Source organism: Octopus bimaculoides, chromosome 14, assembly GCF_001194135.2.
Source record: "Octopus bimaculoides isolate UCB-OBI-ISO-001 chromosome 14, ASM119413v2, whole genome shotgun sequence".
Lineage (NCBI taxonomy): Eukaryota > Metazoa > Mollusca > Cephalopoda > Octopoda > Octopodidae > Octopus > Octopus bimaculoides.
This window is the reverse complement of record NC_068994.1, coordinates 35443700-35462861: the sequence shown is the minus strand read 5'-3', so window position 1 is coordinate 35462861 and position 19162 is coordinate 35443700. Positions and strand designations below refer to the sequence as shown.

General features: G+C 32.9%; 1 protein-coding gene across 5 annotated transcripts in view; it reads left to right on the top strand.

Moving 5' to 3' along the window:
- The window catches only part of LOC106881593 (protocadherin beta-15), a 363194-nt gene that overhangs the window by 233453 nt on the left and 110579 nt on the right, over window positions 1–19162 (top strand). For 2 of the 5 annotated variants that reach the window (XM_052973058.1, XM_052973057.1), the window contains exons 3-4: window positions 2883–3033; window positions 17011–17264. In XM_052973058.1, the coding sequence (XP_052829018.1) occupies window positions 2883–3033; window positions 17011–17264 (405 nt within the window). Of the gene's footprint in view, window positions 1–2882; window positions 3034–11178; window positions 11226–17010; window positions 17265–19162 lie in introns of those variants that run through there. The other 3 variants (XM_052973059.1, XM_052973061.1, XM_052973056.1) reach the window with 3 other exon arrangements.

Here is a 19162-nt window from a genome sequence, read left to right as displayed (position 1 = left end):
GATATTATTATCTAATAAAAAATAACTCCCACGATGAACGTAATATTAAATGCAGACATAAATTAAATTACTTATATAATAAGTTTAGATAACTAACTTATTTATTTAAACCTAGGATTAGTTACCAACTTATAGTTATGATCAGTAGCGTAAGATACAACAAATTAGCTTTAGAATACACTTTAATCATCACAATATTATACAAATTGGAACATATAACTACCTTTACCTTAAGTATTCATCGATAACATGAGCAGTCTTTTACACTGTTTCATAACATTTTTTAAGTAATACATAACTTTCGTATTTGGTATAGTTATTATTCTGTGTAAATCTGTGAGTTTTAAGTATTTTAGTATTTTATTAATCTTCAATAAACTTTTTATTTTAGGTAGGTTTTTCTTTTTCGATATTTTCGTTATTATTTTAGTATTTCCCCGTTCTAATGAACTCTGATAGAATATGCTTATGATTTTATATAGTCCTATTCCAGCAATGAAACGCGCGTAGTCTATATACTAGCACTAACTTTTAAATCTATACTTCAATACTGTATATTATCATGGTAATTTTTACTGTCCAATTTATAATTTTAACTTTTAAATTTTTTAAAATTAATATTTCTATGATTTATTTATGTAATATATTATTTAATTAAAATTTTTAGATTTAAATCTTAGGTATATTAAGATGGTATATGCCTCACAGCATGGATTTGGATGGGTTCTGAGTTGACTGAGTTGTAGAGTGGTGGTTCGTCTCTAAATTAGTAATATACATATATATTATATATTATGAAACCCGGTGTAATAATATACCGATTTTTGCCTGTAAAGTTAAAATAATTTTTTTATTCCTTAATATATATATATATATATATATATATGACAAATATCTAAGAATGGGGTCAACATGTGATACTATACAAGGAGGAGCTTGTGCTCCACTGACATAACTCTCAGGACCACTGAGGCACACAGCCCACCATACCAACACAAAATAGACTAGACCTTTTAGTATATATATATAGAGAGAGATAGATAGATAGATAGATAGATAGATAGATAGATAGATAGATAAAGACAATATTTATTTGGTCATTCATTTAGCATCTATTTTTCCATGCTGTCATGAATTGGAGAGGAGTTTTGAGGCAGGATTTTTACAACCAAGATGCTTCTCCTGTGATCAAACCTTACCTGCTTTATCAGGTAGAGTATTTTTTAAAAGTGTAGTGGAAGAAGTCATAGTACCAACTAGAAATTTCAGCAGCACCAAGTAAACTATTAACAATATGTGCAAACACAATCATGCATTTATACATACAGGCACATATACAGACACACATACAAGGACACACATACACACACACATATGATGGACTTTATATTGTGTCTGTCTACAAAATTCACTTATAAAGTAGTGATGATGATGATGACGAGGATGCTGATGATGCCATTGCTGCTGCTGACATCATAGTTATCAGTGATATTGAAGACAGTGACCATGATGACGAAGATGACAATGATGATGAAAATGAGGATGATGATGACGATGATGAGGAGGATTTATTAATAAAGTGTTCTCATTGTAACATATGGTATTTATTTTATAAAAAGATGTCCAAATGTAACTGATAATGTTTAGCATAAATATTTTTTATAACTGAATTTAGGTCTTTGAGGTATGTGTGAGTCTCTGTGTGTCTGTGTGAGTCAAATCTATTTATTAGAGGAAGGTATGCCTACATATCGGGTGTATGCTACAAATACAATTAAATCTATATATTTCAATATATACAAACATCACATTATGTCATTTAAAAGTTCAACCAGGCCTGCGTCCATATGCAATGTAAACACCAATAGATTAATTTACTCACCATACCATATTAATTTCTCCCTTGGGCAAACAAATCAATATTTTTATGCAGAAAAAGGTTATTGTAATTGATAAAATTAACCTCAGTATTTTGCTGGCTTTTCATATGTCAATGTCTGAACTGATGTAATACAAAGTCAACTCTCAGTGGAATTTGAACTCAAAATGATAGATTTAATTTAATACTTTATCATATCTATTCATATGTTCTGTGATATCTTCCAACTAACAGCTCTCTGTACTCTGCTTCAATATAGATTTCTTACATTGTCATAAAGTTAAAAGAGATATAGTCAATCAATTCTAGTCACAGAATGTACTTGATATTTATTTTATTAATGCCAGAGGGATGAAAGACAAAGGTTGAACCTGGCAAAATTTTGAACTTGGAAAGATGTATCTGAATGTGTTTAAATGCTGTTGGGCATTTCATAAGTAATCTATTCTTCCTGTGAACTCACTGACCTTTGTGCTCATTGCTAATATTAATCACCAAGCTATGAAACACTCCACAGAGCAGATGAACCAATTAACAATATCTATATATGAAATTATTTCTTGCCTTGCTCTTGGGGTTACAACATCAAAGTTATTTTAGGGCAAGGCCTGAAATGATTTTGCTATGTACATTTAATCGCAAAGTTTCTCAATTTATTTATTGATATTGTGCATGGCTTGTGAAAACTACAGGCAAGTCTTAAGTTTGTGTCTAGAATGATATAAAGTGAACAGGGTCTCGTAATAAAATATTTGAAAATTCAACTAAGGACATCTTACAATACTTGGTTGACTCAATCAGCTTTATCATGCTTCAAAAAAATTAATAGAGTAAAGAACCTTGTTATTAGTCAAGCAGTGACAAATTCCATTAAAATTCAATAGTAGATTGGATTTTTCCAACTTCCCCTCACAAATCTACATTGTGTCTAGAAGAGAGAGAAAAAATTAATTAATTCTCTACATTTGATTATTGTCGTTATCTTGTATATTTTTTTTCATAGATGTGCTTTCAAGACACTGCTGTGACATCTGGTGCAGGTAAAAAAGAAAAACATCTGAATGAATCTTCAACAATATCATCTCGTTCAGATGACTGTGGTCCTAGCATTAACAGTGAAGGTGGAAACAACGGGCTTTATGAAACACTAGCTGGTAAGTTCAAAGATTACAACCTATCTGTGGCATGCAATGCATTCAAATGGTTTTGCTCTGATGGAATCTTTGAACTATGTACAAACAAGGCACTATTAAAATTGGTTGAAGTAAAAAGGGGAATTCTCTATCCCTATAGGCTACATTTTTATTTGAGAAACAGAATTAGAAGCTCCCCCGTAGATTATTTGCTGGTTGAGTCAAACCTGGTTAGTGAAGGTCAGCTAAACATGTTGGAAGTCTAAAATAATTGCAGCACACAGTATGATATTTTTAGAGTGAAATACTTATGTTTGAAAGATCTAAGGAATACAAGATTTTTTTTTTCTTCTTTATGTTTGTATTTTCATCTCAGCAAAACATTTTATCTTATCAAGAAGACCTAATGGAGGGAATATTATTTCAAACCAGAATCCAGTAGTTTGATAGTAACAAAGCTTAGCATTATGGTATTATTGTAGTCTATTTTATTACACTGACTCTTATTAATTTCCTCATTGTCATCATCATCAGTATTATTATTATTATTAACAATGACTACTACTACTAATAATAATAATGATAATAATAATAATAATAATAATAATGATTTCATTTGTTTTCCACAAGGGTGAAGGATGAGGGGGACAATACAAAGACAAAGTGTAGGGGTTTGCATATAATGAAATGGTAAAAAAAAAGGGTAAAAAAGAAAAGAATTAAGTATACACGGTATACCTTGAAAAAGAAGGGATATATGCATAGCATACAAAGGTTAAAAAAAGTGACAGTAGATAATAATGATAATCCTTTCTAATACAGGCCTGAAATCTTTGAAGAAGAGGCTAGTTAATTACATTGATTCAATTTGACTGGTACTTATTTTATTGATCCCAAAAGAATGACAGGCAAAGTTGACCCCCAGCAGTGGATGAAAAGCTGGTAGCATGCTAATGATTCTGCCAGCCCACAGCCTTAAAAATGATAATAATAATAATCAGCGTTTAATGTCTGCCTTCCATGCTAGCATGGGTTGGACGATTTGACTGAGGACTGGTGAACCAGATGGCTGCACCAGGCTCCAATCTGATCTGGCAGAGTTTCTACAGCTAGATGCCCTTCATAATGCCAACTGCTCCGAGAGTGTAGTGGCTGCTTTTATGTGCCACCGGCACGAGAGCCAGACAGACAGTAATAAAAATAATAATAATGATGGTTTCAAATTTTTGCCACAAGGGCAGCAAATTCAGGGGAGGGGATGAGTCAATTACATCAACCCCAGTTTTCAACTGGTACTTATTTTTATTGACCCTGAAAGGATAAAAGGCAAAGTTGTCTTTGGCAAAATTTGAACTCAGAATGTAGTGATAGGCGAAATATCACCAAGCATTTCCTCTAGCACGTTAATGGTTCTGCCAGCTTACCACCTAAATAATAATAATAATAATAATAATAATAATAATAATAATAATGATGATGATGATGATAAAAAGTTAATCTATTACTATTCCATCATCATTATGATGACAATGACGACCACCACCACCACTGTCATCATTATCATTGTCATCATCATTACAATTATTAATAAATTACTGTATTTAGTTTTATAATGATTTTAAATAATAATGATGATGATGATGATTTCTTCTTTTGGCTACAATACCTATCTCCACTATCACCAACAACACATAAAAGTAAAAGAAAAAAAATTATTGAATTACTGAACAAGAATAAATTTTACGTCTTAACTCTTAGTTCAATGTGTCTCTATTTATTTATATATAAAGCTAGCTGATCTTTTTTCTAAACCATAAAAATCCACATGAATGGCGCTTATCTCTGGTTTCATGGGAAACACACCTTCTCCCTTACATACAGACACTGGATAGGATGAATGTTAATTCCATTGCAAAAAAAATTCAAGTAACTTCCCAAACTTCTTCATCCCACACCAAAAATATATATGTATACATAAAAAAAAATTATGGAAGAACTAAGATGTTCTTCATGTTGAGAGTGTACTTTAATAGATATGATCATAAGGTGAAGCTGGATGACAAATTAAGATAAATACTCACTCTGAAACTTTCCTATTTGTTCTTTATTTTTTTTGTCATTTTTGAATTTACACCGTTTTTCATCTTTCCTAATAATAATAATAATAATAATAGTAATAATAATAAATTCTATATTTCATATCACTCTAAATTACTAGATTTTAATGTATTTTATATCATTTATTATAATATCTAATCAGAAATATTATGGATGACATCTTAGATTAAAAACATCATAGTTTTCATTGTCTAACTTTAAATGTCTCAGATGTTTTTTGTACAAATGTTTAACCTGTCATATTTTTGTCTGTATTTTCTGTCAATAACCATTGCCTAATTGTGTATCCTGGCTTATGTGGTTTTGTATATCATTGTTAACAGACAGATAAAAATGTGTCTGTTTGTCAGCATGTTACATACGTATAAGTGTGTGTGTGTGTGTGGCTACCTATGCACCCAGCCATCAATCGAGATTTTCTCTACCTATCTATCTATTTATCTCTTTGCCTATCCATCTATCTACACAGAGTCATACATATGTAAAGACATACATATATAGGAATGGGCAAAAGTAGGTATACAGCTGCTTAATATGAGTGGAATATTCTTTTCATTTCTCTATTTATTTTTTACCTAAGTGATTCATAAGTCATCTAAAGGATCTGTGGAAGATGTCTAGTTCATTGAAAGCACTCTTCTTTTTTTTTTTATACTTCTTGGGACTTTGAGTGAATGCTTGAGCCACAAGCATTTCATTTTCTCATTAGTAAAACTGACTGGTTGACGATTTTCCTGTGCATTGCAGATGGACATAGTCTGCTCAAATTTGGCATATATTCTTAGATTGTTAATTTTGATGGAGCTAGTCTTTGAAATTCTTCAGTCCATTTCTGTAATCTATGTTTTCTTGTACTTCTTGCTAATCCACTTTCATTCATCGTTGGTCAAATTTCCAGCCATATAATAACTTAGGAATAGTTACTTTACTATAGAAAGAATTAGTTAAAACGAATGTAGAATCTTAGAATTCTTATCCTAGAAAAAAAAAAAAAGAAGCACAGTAATGAAAAGAACATTCCACTCATATGCAACACTGTACGTCTACTTTTGCCCACCACTGTATACATGTGCCCAACTGAGTCTATAGTAAATGAAACTTTTTTATATACACATCAATTCAAATGGTCCTAGTCACACTGAAAACAAATTGGCAGCAATTGCTTGTTCCATATATGGAGATGTACTCCTTTGCAACAATAGACATTATACCAGAATACTATTGGGGTGGAGGATAGTTAATTACATTGACCCCGGTGCTCAACTGGTATTTATTTCATTGACCCCGAAAGGATGAAAAGCAAAATTGACCTTGGTGGAGTTTGAACTCAAAATGTAAACAGACAAAATGCCACTAAGCGTTTTGACTGGTATGCTAATAATTTCTCCAGCTCACTTCCTTATATGGACATGTAATAATATGTAAACAAATATGAAAAGTTATAAAAATTAATCTATCAACATTTACAACAAATTATAAAAATTTCTATAAAGCAACTGCAGTGAATAAAACGACCTTTTACAGAAAAGTACTTGCACAATGACTGACGGAAAATTTCTAAGGAAAGTTCAGTTAAAGTCTGTGGTGAACCTAGGCATCAACACGGTCAATAACAGCCTAGTAAATGATGACTGGAGAGATATTAAATTTTTTATATACTACTTGTTTCAGTCATTGGACTGTGGCCATTCTGGAATACTATCTTGAATGGTTTTATAAAGCAAATTGACCCCAGTACTTATTTTTAAGTCTGGTAAGTACTCCATCAATATTTTGTGTCTAATGCTGCACAGATATGTGGATATAAACAAACCAACTCTGGTTGAGTAGGGTTCAAACACAGACACAAAGAGACATACACACACAAATATATATATATATATTATGGGCTTCTACAGTTTCCACTGATCAAATTCACTCATTAGGCATTGGTTGGCCTATAGATTTAGTAGAAGATGCCTGAAGTGCTACACAGTGAAACTGAACCCAAAACCAAGTGATTAGAAAGCAAGCTCATTAACTACACAGCAATACCTGTGCCAATAAATGTTTAAGTTTTTGTAAATTGTTATAGATTTTTATTGGTTAATTGCAATAAATCTTTATAGATTAATTGTAATAAATTGTTAGAGATTATTATAAATTTTTATAGATTAATTTTTATGAATCATTATAGATAAATTATTATACATTTTTATAGTATAATTTTTATAAATATATTACCCTTGTTTACATATGTCCAAGTATGGAGCCAGTAATTCCCACCAAGTTGCCTTCAGCATGACCTAAACAGATTTAATTAACAAGTGTCAGAATGCTTCAGGATTGCAAACAAGAAACTATATGTAGTGGCTCATACAATCTCAGCTTTGAATAAATATTATTCTACTCTAAAAACAGTATTGGGCACTTTCTTTCACTTAATTGCATTTTACACTAGTGAGATACAACCAATCCTGTCAGTCTCTCTGTCTATCTTTCTAGCTATTTATATATCTGTCTACCAAACTGTATCTGTTTCACTGTCTATCTATCTATTTACATCTTTATATCTATTTATCTATCTGTTTATCTGTCTCGCCATCCATCCATCCATCTCTATCTTTATATTAATTGATTTATCTGTCTTTCTCTCTCCCTCTTTCTCTCTCTCCACCTGTCTGCCTGTCTATCTATCTATCTATCTATCTATTTGTTTATCTATGTCTGTCCATATATATCTGTTTTTATATGTGACCTTGTACATATGCATGTATATAAGTATGCTGCTATTGTATATTAGTATCGTGTCATTTTTTTTATGGAGGTAAGGGCCTAAGGAAGTAACATTTTTTTTTTTTTTTGCTCTAAGGAAGTAATGTTGAACTTATGATACATGTCACCCAGGAGTGACACACCACAGGTTTTAAATAAAAAGTAAAAAATAAAAAATAAAAAAAAACTGACATTGTTAAAAATCAGGTTCCCTGTAAAATCATATAAATAAACTTAACTGTACCTATGTCTTAAAACTAAAACACATGAATGTATGTAGGTAATTCTCTAAAATCCGGATTAATAAATAAATTAGTACGTTCATAAACTAGGCTAAAGACTGGATCATCACCATTGTTTACTGATGTTTCTATTTATTTGTAAATCCTCAGAACTATTCAAAAGTGTGTAGAAGACAGCAAGACAATGTTTTAGAGTGTACACATTTTAAATATGAGCACAAGCGTGGTTGGTGGGTTAAAGTGTTTATTTCATGAAAATAAGATCAGTCATAGCTGTGATGTGAAGAAGCATAGTTTTGCAATGGCATGGTTTCAAGTTCAGTCCTAGTGTGCAGTACCTTAGGCAAAAGACTTCTACTATGGCACCAGGCCAACTAATAATGCCTTACGAGTTAATTTGGTAAACAGAAGCTGAGGAAGCCTGTCATGTATATGTGTGTGAGTGCATGCGTGTGTGTGTGTGTGTGTGTGTGTGTGTGTGTGTGTGTGTGTGCGTGCGTGTTTGTCTCTCCCACAGCAAACTTCTCAATAACACAGCTATTCCTATAGCTTCAGGTACAACATGACAATGCAACAACTTCAGAAATTATCTTTTATCATAGCTGTGAGTTAACAAAAGCCTCTAGTGAAATTAGACAGACAAAATCTGTGTTGAAACCAACCAAAGTGATTATTGCACTCTTAAATAGTAAGCTAAATCTGTTGCCCTGATCAATGCCACCAAGACCATTTGAAGCAATTGCAAAGGTTCTAGTTGCATGCTGCTCATGATTAAAGTGAAAGTTGGTGTGGTGAGGTGGGAGAATGTTTCATTCATAAGTGTTGCATAACGTATCTAATTAAGTTTCTTGTACTTTTTAGTTTAAATCTTGCTAAGGGAAATGTTGTTATTCACTCCATTGCAATCAATGAAAGCAATAAGTAGCAGTCATCCTCATCATCATTATCATCATCAATGTTTTAATGTCCACTTTTCCATGCTTGCATGAGCTGGACGGAGTTTGCTGGAGCAGATTTTCTGTGGCTAGATGCCCTTGCTGTCACCAGCTCTCACCTGTTTACAAGCAATGTAATATTTCCCCTTGGCCAAATATGTTTTCAAAGAATACTGGAAACGAATGATGCTGCTTATATGATAGTGACACTCATTTACAACTATCACGTGATGCCAAGACAAGAAAACACAAACACACACTGCCACTTCATTGGTTCTGATGGGTGTTTCAGTTGATCGGATCATTGGATCAACCTATTCAAGAAATTAATAACATACACATGGCTGAGCACTCTACAGACATGCTTTATTTTACATTGTTCCAGCCCATGTAGTTCTCAAAGAGATTCAGCAAGGCACAGAATGTGACAAGGTTAGACCTTTGAATTACAGGTACAACCCATTTTTGCCAGCTGAGTGGGGCAGGAGAAATGTGAATTAAAGTATCTGGCTAAAGGACTCAATACGCCACTAGGTATCAAACTCACAACTTTATAATTGTGAGCCAAGAACTCTAACCACAAAGCTACATACCTTCACAACAAACACACACACATATATGCACACATGTGTGAATGTACATATGTATGTGTGTGCGCATATATATATATATATATATATATATATATATATATATATATATATATATATATATATATATATATATATATACATATATATACACACATACATATACACAATGCACTTCTTTCAGTCACCATCTACCAAATCCATTCACAAGACTGTGGTTGGTCTAAGACTATAGTAGAAGACCCATGCCTATGATACCATGCAGTGGGACTGAACTTGAAACCATAAGGTTGCAAACTCATTAATCACATATATGGCGAAGAAATCAATGAAATGTTGTCAATTCATCATTGACCTCTTCTTTACCAATCAATTTGTTGTCCATCAAATAATTAAATAATTACCATGTCAATCTGTTTGTCAAATTGTCACTGAGTCACTTCAATGCCTTGTCAGTTCTTCATCACTATGCCAGTCACTATAGCAACAAGTTTGTAAATGAGGCATGAACGAGGTAGTGAACAGATGTTAAGAAATACAGATTTCTCTTCTTTATGTTAATATGTGAGGAATAACAAAAAACTGAAAAAAGTGTTAAAAAAAATAAAACAAAGAATGGATTAAGATGACATCCCTATTTTTGTATAATTCCTTCATTATTTTAGTTTCTCAATTCTACTGCACTCATCAAAATGTCCACATTCCACGCTGGCATGGGTTGGATAGTGTTTGACAGAATATGGTGGGCCCAAGGGCTGCATCATGTGCCAGTGTCTGCTTTGGTATGATTTCTCCAGCTGGATGCCCTTCATAATACCAACCACTTCACAGCATGCTTTTTCTTTGTGTCACCAGCACTAGTTATAGATGGTTATGTAAATAACATTGACATATTAATATATTGGGGGGGGGGGGAAATCATTAAAACTAAACTTTATGTTAAATTCAAATTCCGATAAACGTAAACAAACAAACGAAGTTTGCTTTTAGAACCGTTGAAATGTCTTGGAAAGTTAAAGAAGTGATTTTTTAATTCTCAAACGCAGGATAACGCTAATAATATAGCCTGAACAGGATAAGCTACCCCTGGCCACCAACACTTTTTTCTGCAAAATAGGGGTAGCTTATCCTGTTCAGGCTATATTATTAGCGTTATCCTGCGTTTGAGAATTTAAAAATCACTTCTTTAACTTTCTAAAATTTATGTATTTAAAGTAATACCAGAATGAAATAATCTGGAGACATTACAACTTGGATATTGATGAGGAATTGACCTGGTAACAAACTGATTAATGTCATTGACAAATTGATTGACAAAGTATTGTCCTAGTGCCAAAACAAATTAAGAAAAGAATTTCTTAAAAGTAAAGTTCTTGAATAGAAATGAAATTATCATTATAATTATTATATTTAATGTTTTAAAAATGCCTATTATCAATATCACTCTTATCATTATTACCATTATCAGTATTATTATCATTGTTGTTATTGTTATTGTCATCATTATTGTTGTATTATTATTCATAGATGCGAGTTCTTCATTGCATCACCAGGATCATCTCCATATGCCTCAGGTGTGTGCAGTGTTGCTTTTGTTGATGTTACCCCACTCCAGCTTAAATTGTTTCCACTTTCTTAAATTGTCCTTGCTTTGTTAAATTTTCCCTGCTTTGTTTCAGTTATTTTGCTGGGAATTTTGGGGGTTTTTTTAATGTATTTTTGTAGGGTCACTGGCTCTTAATTTAGGTTTTTTAATACTTTCATTTATTAGATTGTATGTCTTATACTTATTTTTCATAATGACCAGTTCTTCTGCAGTATTAATATAATACTAATTGCAATTTTTTTTTCTATTGGTTCTACTACTACTATTGAATGTAACAATCTTTAAAATAATTGCCTTTAACTGCTGCTTCACACTGAATTTTGTGACTGTGTGCTTCAGTTAAAAAAAATTAATTTAGTTTAGGGGTTCTGGATGGCAGGATTGGTAGTAATGACAGACAAAATTCCTGACAGTATTTAGTTATGTTCCTTTACAAGAAGGATGCTGAAAAGTTCCTGGCTTTGAGTAAAAGAAAATACAGGAATATTAGTTAATTATGATTTTATTCAACATATTCCCCTCTCAGATTCACACACTTATTGCAGCAGTTCTACAATTTTCTCAGGCCCTGTAAAAGAACTTGGGAGGTTAGATTTCCAACCAGGCCTTTCGCAATACCTTTAATTCCAGGAACTTTTCAGCACCCCCTCGTATATTCAGGATTTAAAATCTTGGTGTGGTCAAGTTCTAATAAAATAAATACCAAAAAATTACCAGAGTTGATATAAAGATCTGTACCCCTCTGTCAGAATTCCTGATCTTGTTTTTAGTCAGAAATTGATATTTAGTATCATCGGTAGTTGAGAACATTGTTACTTATGACAGCAATAAAAGTTTTACTCTTCTCAAATGCAGTCCTGTTTGTTTGTTCATTTTTCCATGCTAGCATAGATTGAACATGGACTTATTTGACACAGGATTTTTACAGCTGGATGCTGTAAAATCTTTACTTCTTTTTCAAGTAATGGATTTTTTATTCCATAGGTTTTTGAAAGCACATCAACAAAAAAGGTCAACATCACTGTTTAGTTCAGCTGGTGTTAAGTAAAGCTATGTAATATCTACATTTACACACACACACACTTATATTATATGCTTTCCACATTTTTTGTCAGAAGCTATAGTAGAAGACATGTGGCCAAAATTCTAAGCAATGTACTGAACCCAAAACCACATGGTTGTAAAGTACATGGCCTCGTTGTCAGGGTGTTGCAATAATGATTGTTAGATCATGGTTTCAATTCCAGTGTGTTGTGTTCTTGAGCAAAACAGTTCATTTTACATTGCATCAGTTCACTCAGTTTGAAATGAGTAACCTGATGAAAGACCAGCATCCTATTCAAGGGGAATGTTGTGATCTTGGTTACTTATATACCATGGAAACCAGATAACTCTCCTGATGCACCTTAGGGCTCAGGACAAAACTACTACTAGAATGCCCTGTGTAGCAGAGAAAGCAATGAATGCTTATGATCTGCAACTGAAAGATATACGAGTTAATTAAATTCAGCTTCATGTCCTATATTAATTAGTGAAAATGGTTGAGCATGAGACAGTTGAATGATTTGGTTAAGTCCTATTGAATATGATACATCCATTTATGATAAAGACTGGGCATGAGTAAATCTTAGAAACAAATGACTCTGAATCAGACGTTGGCTGATAAGATTAGGTGGTACAACTGCTAATAATTTGATTATTTAATGTAAATGGCTAAGATTACCAGGTAAAGAGTTACTGGGTGTATGAAGTGTAAAGATATGAGCAGCAAGACGCTTTGGAGGAAAGCACAGGGAAGGGGATCTAGTTTTGGTCAAGATGACACTGGTTGAAGCAAGTAGAAAAATGTTGCATTGTAGACCTACTCAACTGATAACAAAGGTCTACAGTAATGCTAGTGATGATGCTGATAATGATGATGAAGATGATGATAACAATGATGACAGTGATGGATGGTGAAGACAATGCCAAGAAACAACATCCCATGATTTGCAAACTCCCTTCCCACCCCACCCAACCCCGCCCCACCATTTATCGACTTTCTCCAATTTTTAGACATTTTCCAATTATTCCTTTGAAATGTTAGTGATTTGGGCAGCACCACTCAGTAGACATATCACTTCACAAAGAATTCAACTGAAGTTTAGTTATTACATTGGAACAAAATGCTTTGAAATAGTTGGCCTTATGCTTTACAATCTGAGATCAAATTTCATTGAGGTCCTTCTTTGCTTTTCGTACTTTTGGGGATGATAAAATAAGTACCAGTCAAATATTGGGGTCAATGTAATTGACTTATACTTTCCCTGAAAAACTAGTAGCCTTGTGCTAAAATTTGAAACCATTATTATTATTATGATTATTATTATTATTAAGGTGGTGAGCTGGTACTATCGTTAGCATGCCAGGCAAAATGCTTAGTGGTATTTCATCTGCTGCTACATCCTGAGTTCAAATTCCGCTGGGGTCAATCTTGCTTTTCCCCCTTTTCAGGGTCAATTCAATGAGCACCAGTTATGCACTGGGTTAATGTAATCAACTTAATTCCTTCCCCAAAATTTGAGGCCTTGAGCTTCCAGTAAAAAGGATCATTATCATTGTGATTAAGGCAATGAGCTGGCAGAATTATTAACATGCTAGACAAAATGCTTAACATTTCTTCTGGCTAAATGTTCTGAGTTCAAATACCACCAAAGTCAACTTAGCCTTTTATCCTTCCAGAGCTAATAAAATAAATACTAGCTAAGCACTAGAGTTAATACAATCAACTAGACTCTTCCCACAAGTTTCAGGCTTTGTGTCTATAGTAGAAAGAGTTTTTATTATTCCCCTGATTGTCAACAGTCTTCACTAAATGTTTCATGCTTTGGCTGTGTGGTAAGTAGCTTGCTTACCAACCACATGGTTCCGGGTTCAGTCCCACTGCATGGCACCTTGGGCAAGTGTCTTCTACTATAGCCTCGGGCCGACCAAAGCCTTGTGAGTGGATTTGGTAGAGGGAAACTGAAAGAAGCCCATCGTATATATGTATATATATACATATATGTATGTGTGTGTGTATGTTTGTGTGTCTGTGTTTGCCCCCCTCCACATCGCTTGACAACCGATGCTGATGTGTTTACGTCCCCGTAACTTAGTGGTTTGGCAAAACAGACCGATAAAATAAGTACTAGGCTTGCAAAGAATAAGTCCTGGGGTCGATTTGCTCAACTAAAGGCGGTGCTCCAGCATGGCCACAGTCAAATGACTGAAACAAGTAAAAGAGAGGGAGTCCTTTTAAATTTTTTATTTTCAAATTTCTGTCGGGCACTCCCCCCACATCCACCCATGCAACCCTTTTATTTCACATTTGCAGTTCTGATTTGGTGGTGTTGTTTAGCTCCAGGTCACCTGTGACTTTATGTCTGATTGCTATATAAACATGTACACATATATATTAGAGTAACATGAAATACAAGTATATATATGTAATAAACACACATACACATGCATACATAAATGCATAATACATTTGTGGATCTTTGGTTAGAGGTATTTCAATGTTTCTTAGGCATTCTATTTTGCTTGAGCAACCCATCCACTCCTGCTGCCCACCTCCAAAATGTCAGACTACTAAAATCTTCTCCTACTTGTATTTTTGTTGCTAGTGTTGACCTCAGTGGAACATCTCCTACTACAGCTTTGGTTTGACCAATGCCTTCTGAGTAAATTTGGTAAACGGAAACTGTGGAAGGTTTTGTGTGTGTGTGTGTGTGCACGTATATTTTTTGTGAGTATATGTGTGTATGTTTGTCCAACGACACCACTTGACAGCTGGTGTTAACTTGTTTACACCTCCAAAACTTAGCAGTTTGGCTAAAGAGAATAATAGAATAAGTAACAAACTTTACAAAAACATAAATAAGAGGGTCAATTGGTTTGACAAAACCCTTCAAGGTGGTGCCTCAGAATGACCACACCCCAATGACTGAAACAGGTAAAAGATAAATGATATATAGTACTATGTTGTTGTACCCATTTCAAAACAGAGTTTCATGAGAGAGAGGTTTAGCTGTTAATGCTAGACTAGCAGGTTGAGTAAACATGTATAACAGTCATGGGCAAACTGTAACCTGTGAGACTTTCTGAATAGCATGCCAATGAAAAATTATCAGGGCCTCATGCCTGATGATGAGCCATGTCTCATGTGAACTACTACTCAAAACTGGTTGCCCATGATTGATGTAAAAACTTCCTTGTTGGCTTATATTGAAATTTTTAACCTCACCATTGGTGAGATTAAAGGATCATATTATTTTTCATCTTCCATTTGACTCAAGAATTCATGTTTGTGTATCTATTGTATATTCAAGGATCAGTTCATTAATCCTTTAGCATTTAGACTGGTCATACCAGCCCAAATATTCTTCTTATTTTAAGTTCAAACTAGCTAGATCTTGCCTCCTCCACCTCCCCTACAATGTCATTCCGAAAGTTAAGAAGCACATCATTGAAATCTCAAAGCTTTAAGACAATGCATGAGTAATTCAAAATAATGTAAATACATAAGCATTACATTTGATAAAGAAATCTGCATGTTAAAGGGTTAAAATATGCATTTCAACCAAATGTTGAGCTGCCTTAAAAGAGGTCATTCACTGTCATTGCCATCATCATCTTGTCATCATCATCATCATTGCAATCTATTATCGTCATCACTTTTTTGTCATTAACAACATCCGGTTGTTTTCAGGAGATAAGATTTACATACAGTATGATAGTAAAATGTGGAAAAGTAATTAATGTAGAACTTGTTATCTCTGTTTGATAATGACTGTTTGCAAGTCATTGCTTTTAATGCAGTATTTATTCTTTTTTGTTGTACTTTCTGTTGTTATTGTTATTGTTTGTCGCTTTTACTACACTGTTATTGTTATCATCTTTTGCATCACCAACATTATTATTATTATTATTATTATCATTTTATTACTATTATCATCATTTTATTACTATTATTACTACAGTTATTATTATTTCTTGCCTTGTATTGTAATACTGTGACTTTGCTACCCTTGTATTCAATGAAATTAATACCATTATTATTATTATTATTATTATTACTATTGGAACATACTCATGTCATTTATGTTTTACACATTTTTTTACCATCTTCCTTTTTTTCGCAATTTGTACTTGTAATGTTCCATCATTTCTTACCCTTCTGGCAAGTAAAAAGATGGCAAACTCATTACCATATCAGACAAAAGGCTTAGTAGCTTATCTTACAGCTCGACATTCTGAATTCAAATGTCACAGAGGTTCACATTGCCTTTCATACTTTTGGGGTTAGTACCAGTTTAGTACAGGGATCGATGTAATTGGCTAGCACCTCTCTACAAAATTTCAGGCCTTGTGCCCAAAGAGGAAAGACTTATTGTTAATATTATCATTATTAAAGCAGTGATCTGGCAGAATTGTTAGCAAGCTTTACATTCTGACTTCAATTCTGCCAAGGTCAACTTTACCATTCATCTTTTTTTTTTATGGGGGGGGGGGTCAATAAAATAAGTACCACTCGAGCACTAGGTTTGATGTAATTGACTTACTCTCCACTCAAAACTGCTGGCTCTGAGCTAAAATTTGAAACTATTGTTATTATTATTATGATTTTGATTATTATTATTATTATCATTATCATTATTATTATTATTGTTGTTGTTGTTGTTGTTATTATCATTATCATTATTATTATTATTATTATTATTATTATTCAGGAGTTAAAACTAGTCAGCCTGAACAATTAAAGGGCCTAGGCAGCGATGCAATATTACCACAGACACTCTCAAACCTTAAAGATACCAGTACCAGATGTTTTTACCAACCCAATGTGACTCAGAATGCTCCATCTAATGATGTTATTGATCTAAAATCCTTAAGAATTAGCAGTGCCAGTCCATCACAACCATGGAATCTACCAATGAGGAACAGCTTTACCTCTTATGCAAAACCATTACCAGCTGTACCCAAGGTGAAGTTTGTTTTTAAGCTTTCTTAATGAATGTTTCTGTTTTTTATGTCGTGTTATGTGATTGATTTCATTTTTGATGTTATTGAGAAGTACCAGCATGCCACTCAAGCAAGCCATACATGCAATTTGTATGCCACACAAGCAATCAGCAAAATGTTTATGTATAACTTATATATTTTGTGCTTTTGACATGACAAAAAAGTTACCATAAAAAGTCTATATTAATCCTATATACAAAGTAAAACAGCCTGTTGTTGTTTCTACTCAGCATGCTACTTGGGTTTTGGTGTATCCCAGTCAGCAGGTAATGCCTTGATCCTATATAAATTTCTAGTGTATAAAATAATTTGTATCTACACAGATATACACAGATGATATGTTGAAGCAGCTGTAGTCTATTGAACTGAATATAGTAAATATTTCCTAGTGAAATAAAATGAAATGTTGAAGCTAACTTGCAAGATTTGAACTAAGTCTTAAATCAACAAAATTAATTATTGCTCAGTGTGTTACCAACTGTGCCACACCTACAAACCTGATAATAATATCACAATAAATTGTTTTAAAATAATAGTAATAACAATTATATTGTATTTTGGCAGAAGGCTACTAATTTTAGGGTGTGGGGTTAGTTGCATGATTATTTATTGTATTATTTAAGTTTACGTTTTTGAAATAAACAAGCTTTGGAGTTAACAAAAAAGTGTCACGCTTTATGTGTGTGCATGTATGCATGTGTGTATGTGTGTGTGTGTGTCTGTGTGTCATTATGCAGTTTTATTTCAGGATTTCTTGCCAATAGAGAAAGAACCAGTTTCTAACCAAGAACTAATGCTCCTTCATTTGAATTTTAACATCAACAGGGTACTTCTATATGTATGCATATGGGCAGATTTGTATGTATTGTTTTATGTATGTCTTCTCATGCATATACTTGCATATCTAGAAATGCTCATATATACTTAAATGATAAGCTTCTGGAAAGTTTTACAGACTTTTACAGTTCCAGTGATGGATTGGATCTGTAGTATTCAAATCAGCTTTCTCCTTTCTCTCTGTCTGTCTGTATCAATCTATCTATGTATGTATGTATGTACATAAGTATGTACATACATATGTAAGTGCTTACATACATACATATGCACATACATACATATGTACATGTATTCATATATATGTATTTATATATACAAAAAGATGGACAAATAGACAAACAGACAGACAATTAGATAGATAGGTAGATAGATAACATTAGATTAGATTGAATTATATAATATCATATTATATCTTATATATACATATATATAAACATGTATATATATATATATATATATATATATATATATATATATATATATATATATATATATATATATATATACATACACATATATGTCTTTGAAATGACCAACTGATAAGCCAATATGGTACAGGACTAGTAACTGATGTGATTGGCATGGCATTGCATTGAATCTGTTAAAACAGTTGAATATCAAACTGCCAAGTTCAGCTGATTGTAAATATTTAATGCTATTCAAAACAACTCAGTGTAAGCAATAATCGCAGTCACTGCAAAACGCTGACTTATCATATTCACTGCACATGAGTAAAAGTCAGAAAGTAAGTCTTCTGTATTGCCACAATGTTGCAGTGTGTGAGTGTGTGTACATGTATATATATATATATATCGATAGATAGATAGATAGATAAATGGATAGATAGATATAGATATATGCATACATACATCTATATATGGACACATACAAACATGTGTTTATATGTGTATGTATATACACATATATACACACACAGCTACAAAGACTTCATATACAGATATGGGGAGGCTAGCAGTGTGTGTGTGTGTGTGTGTGTGTGTATATATATATATATATATATAT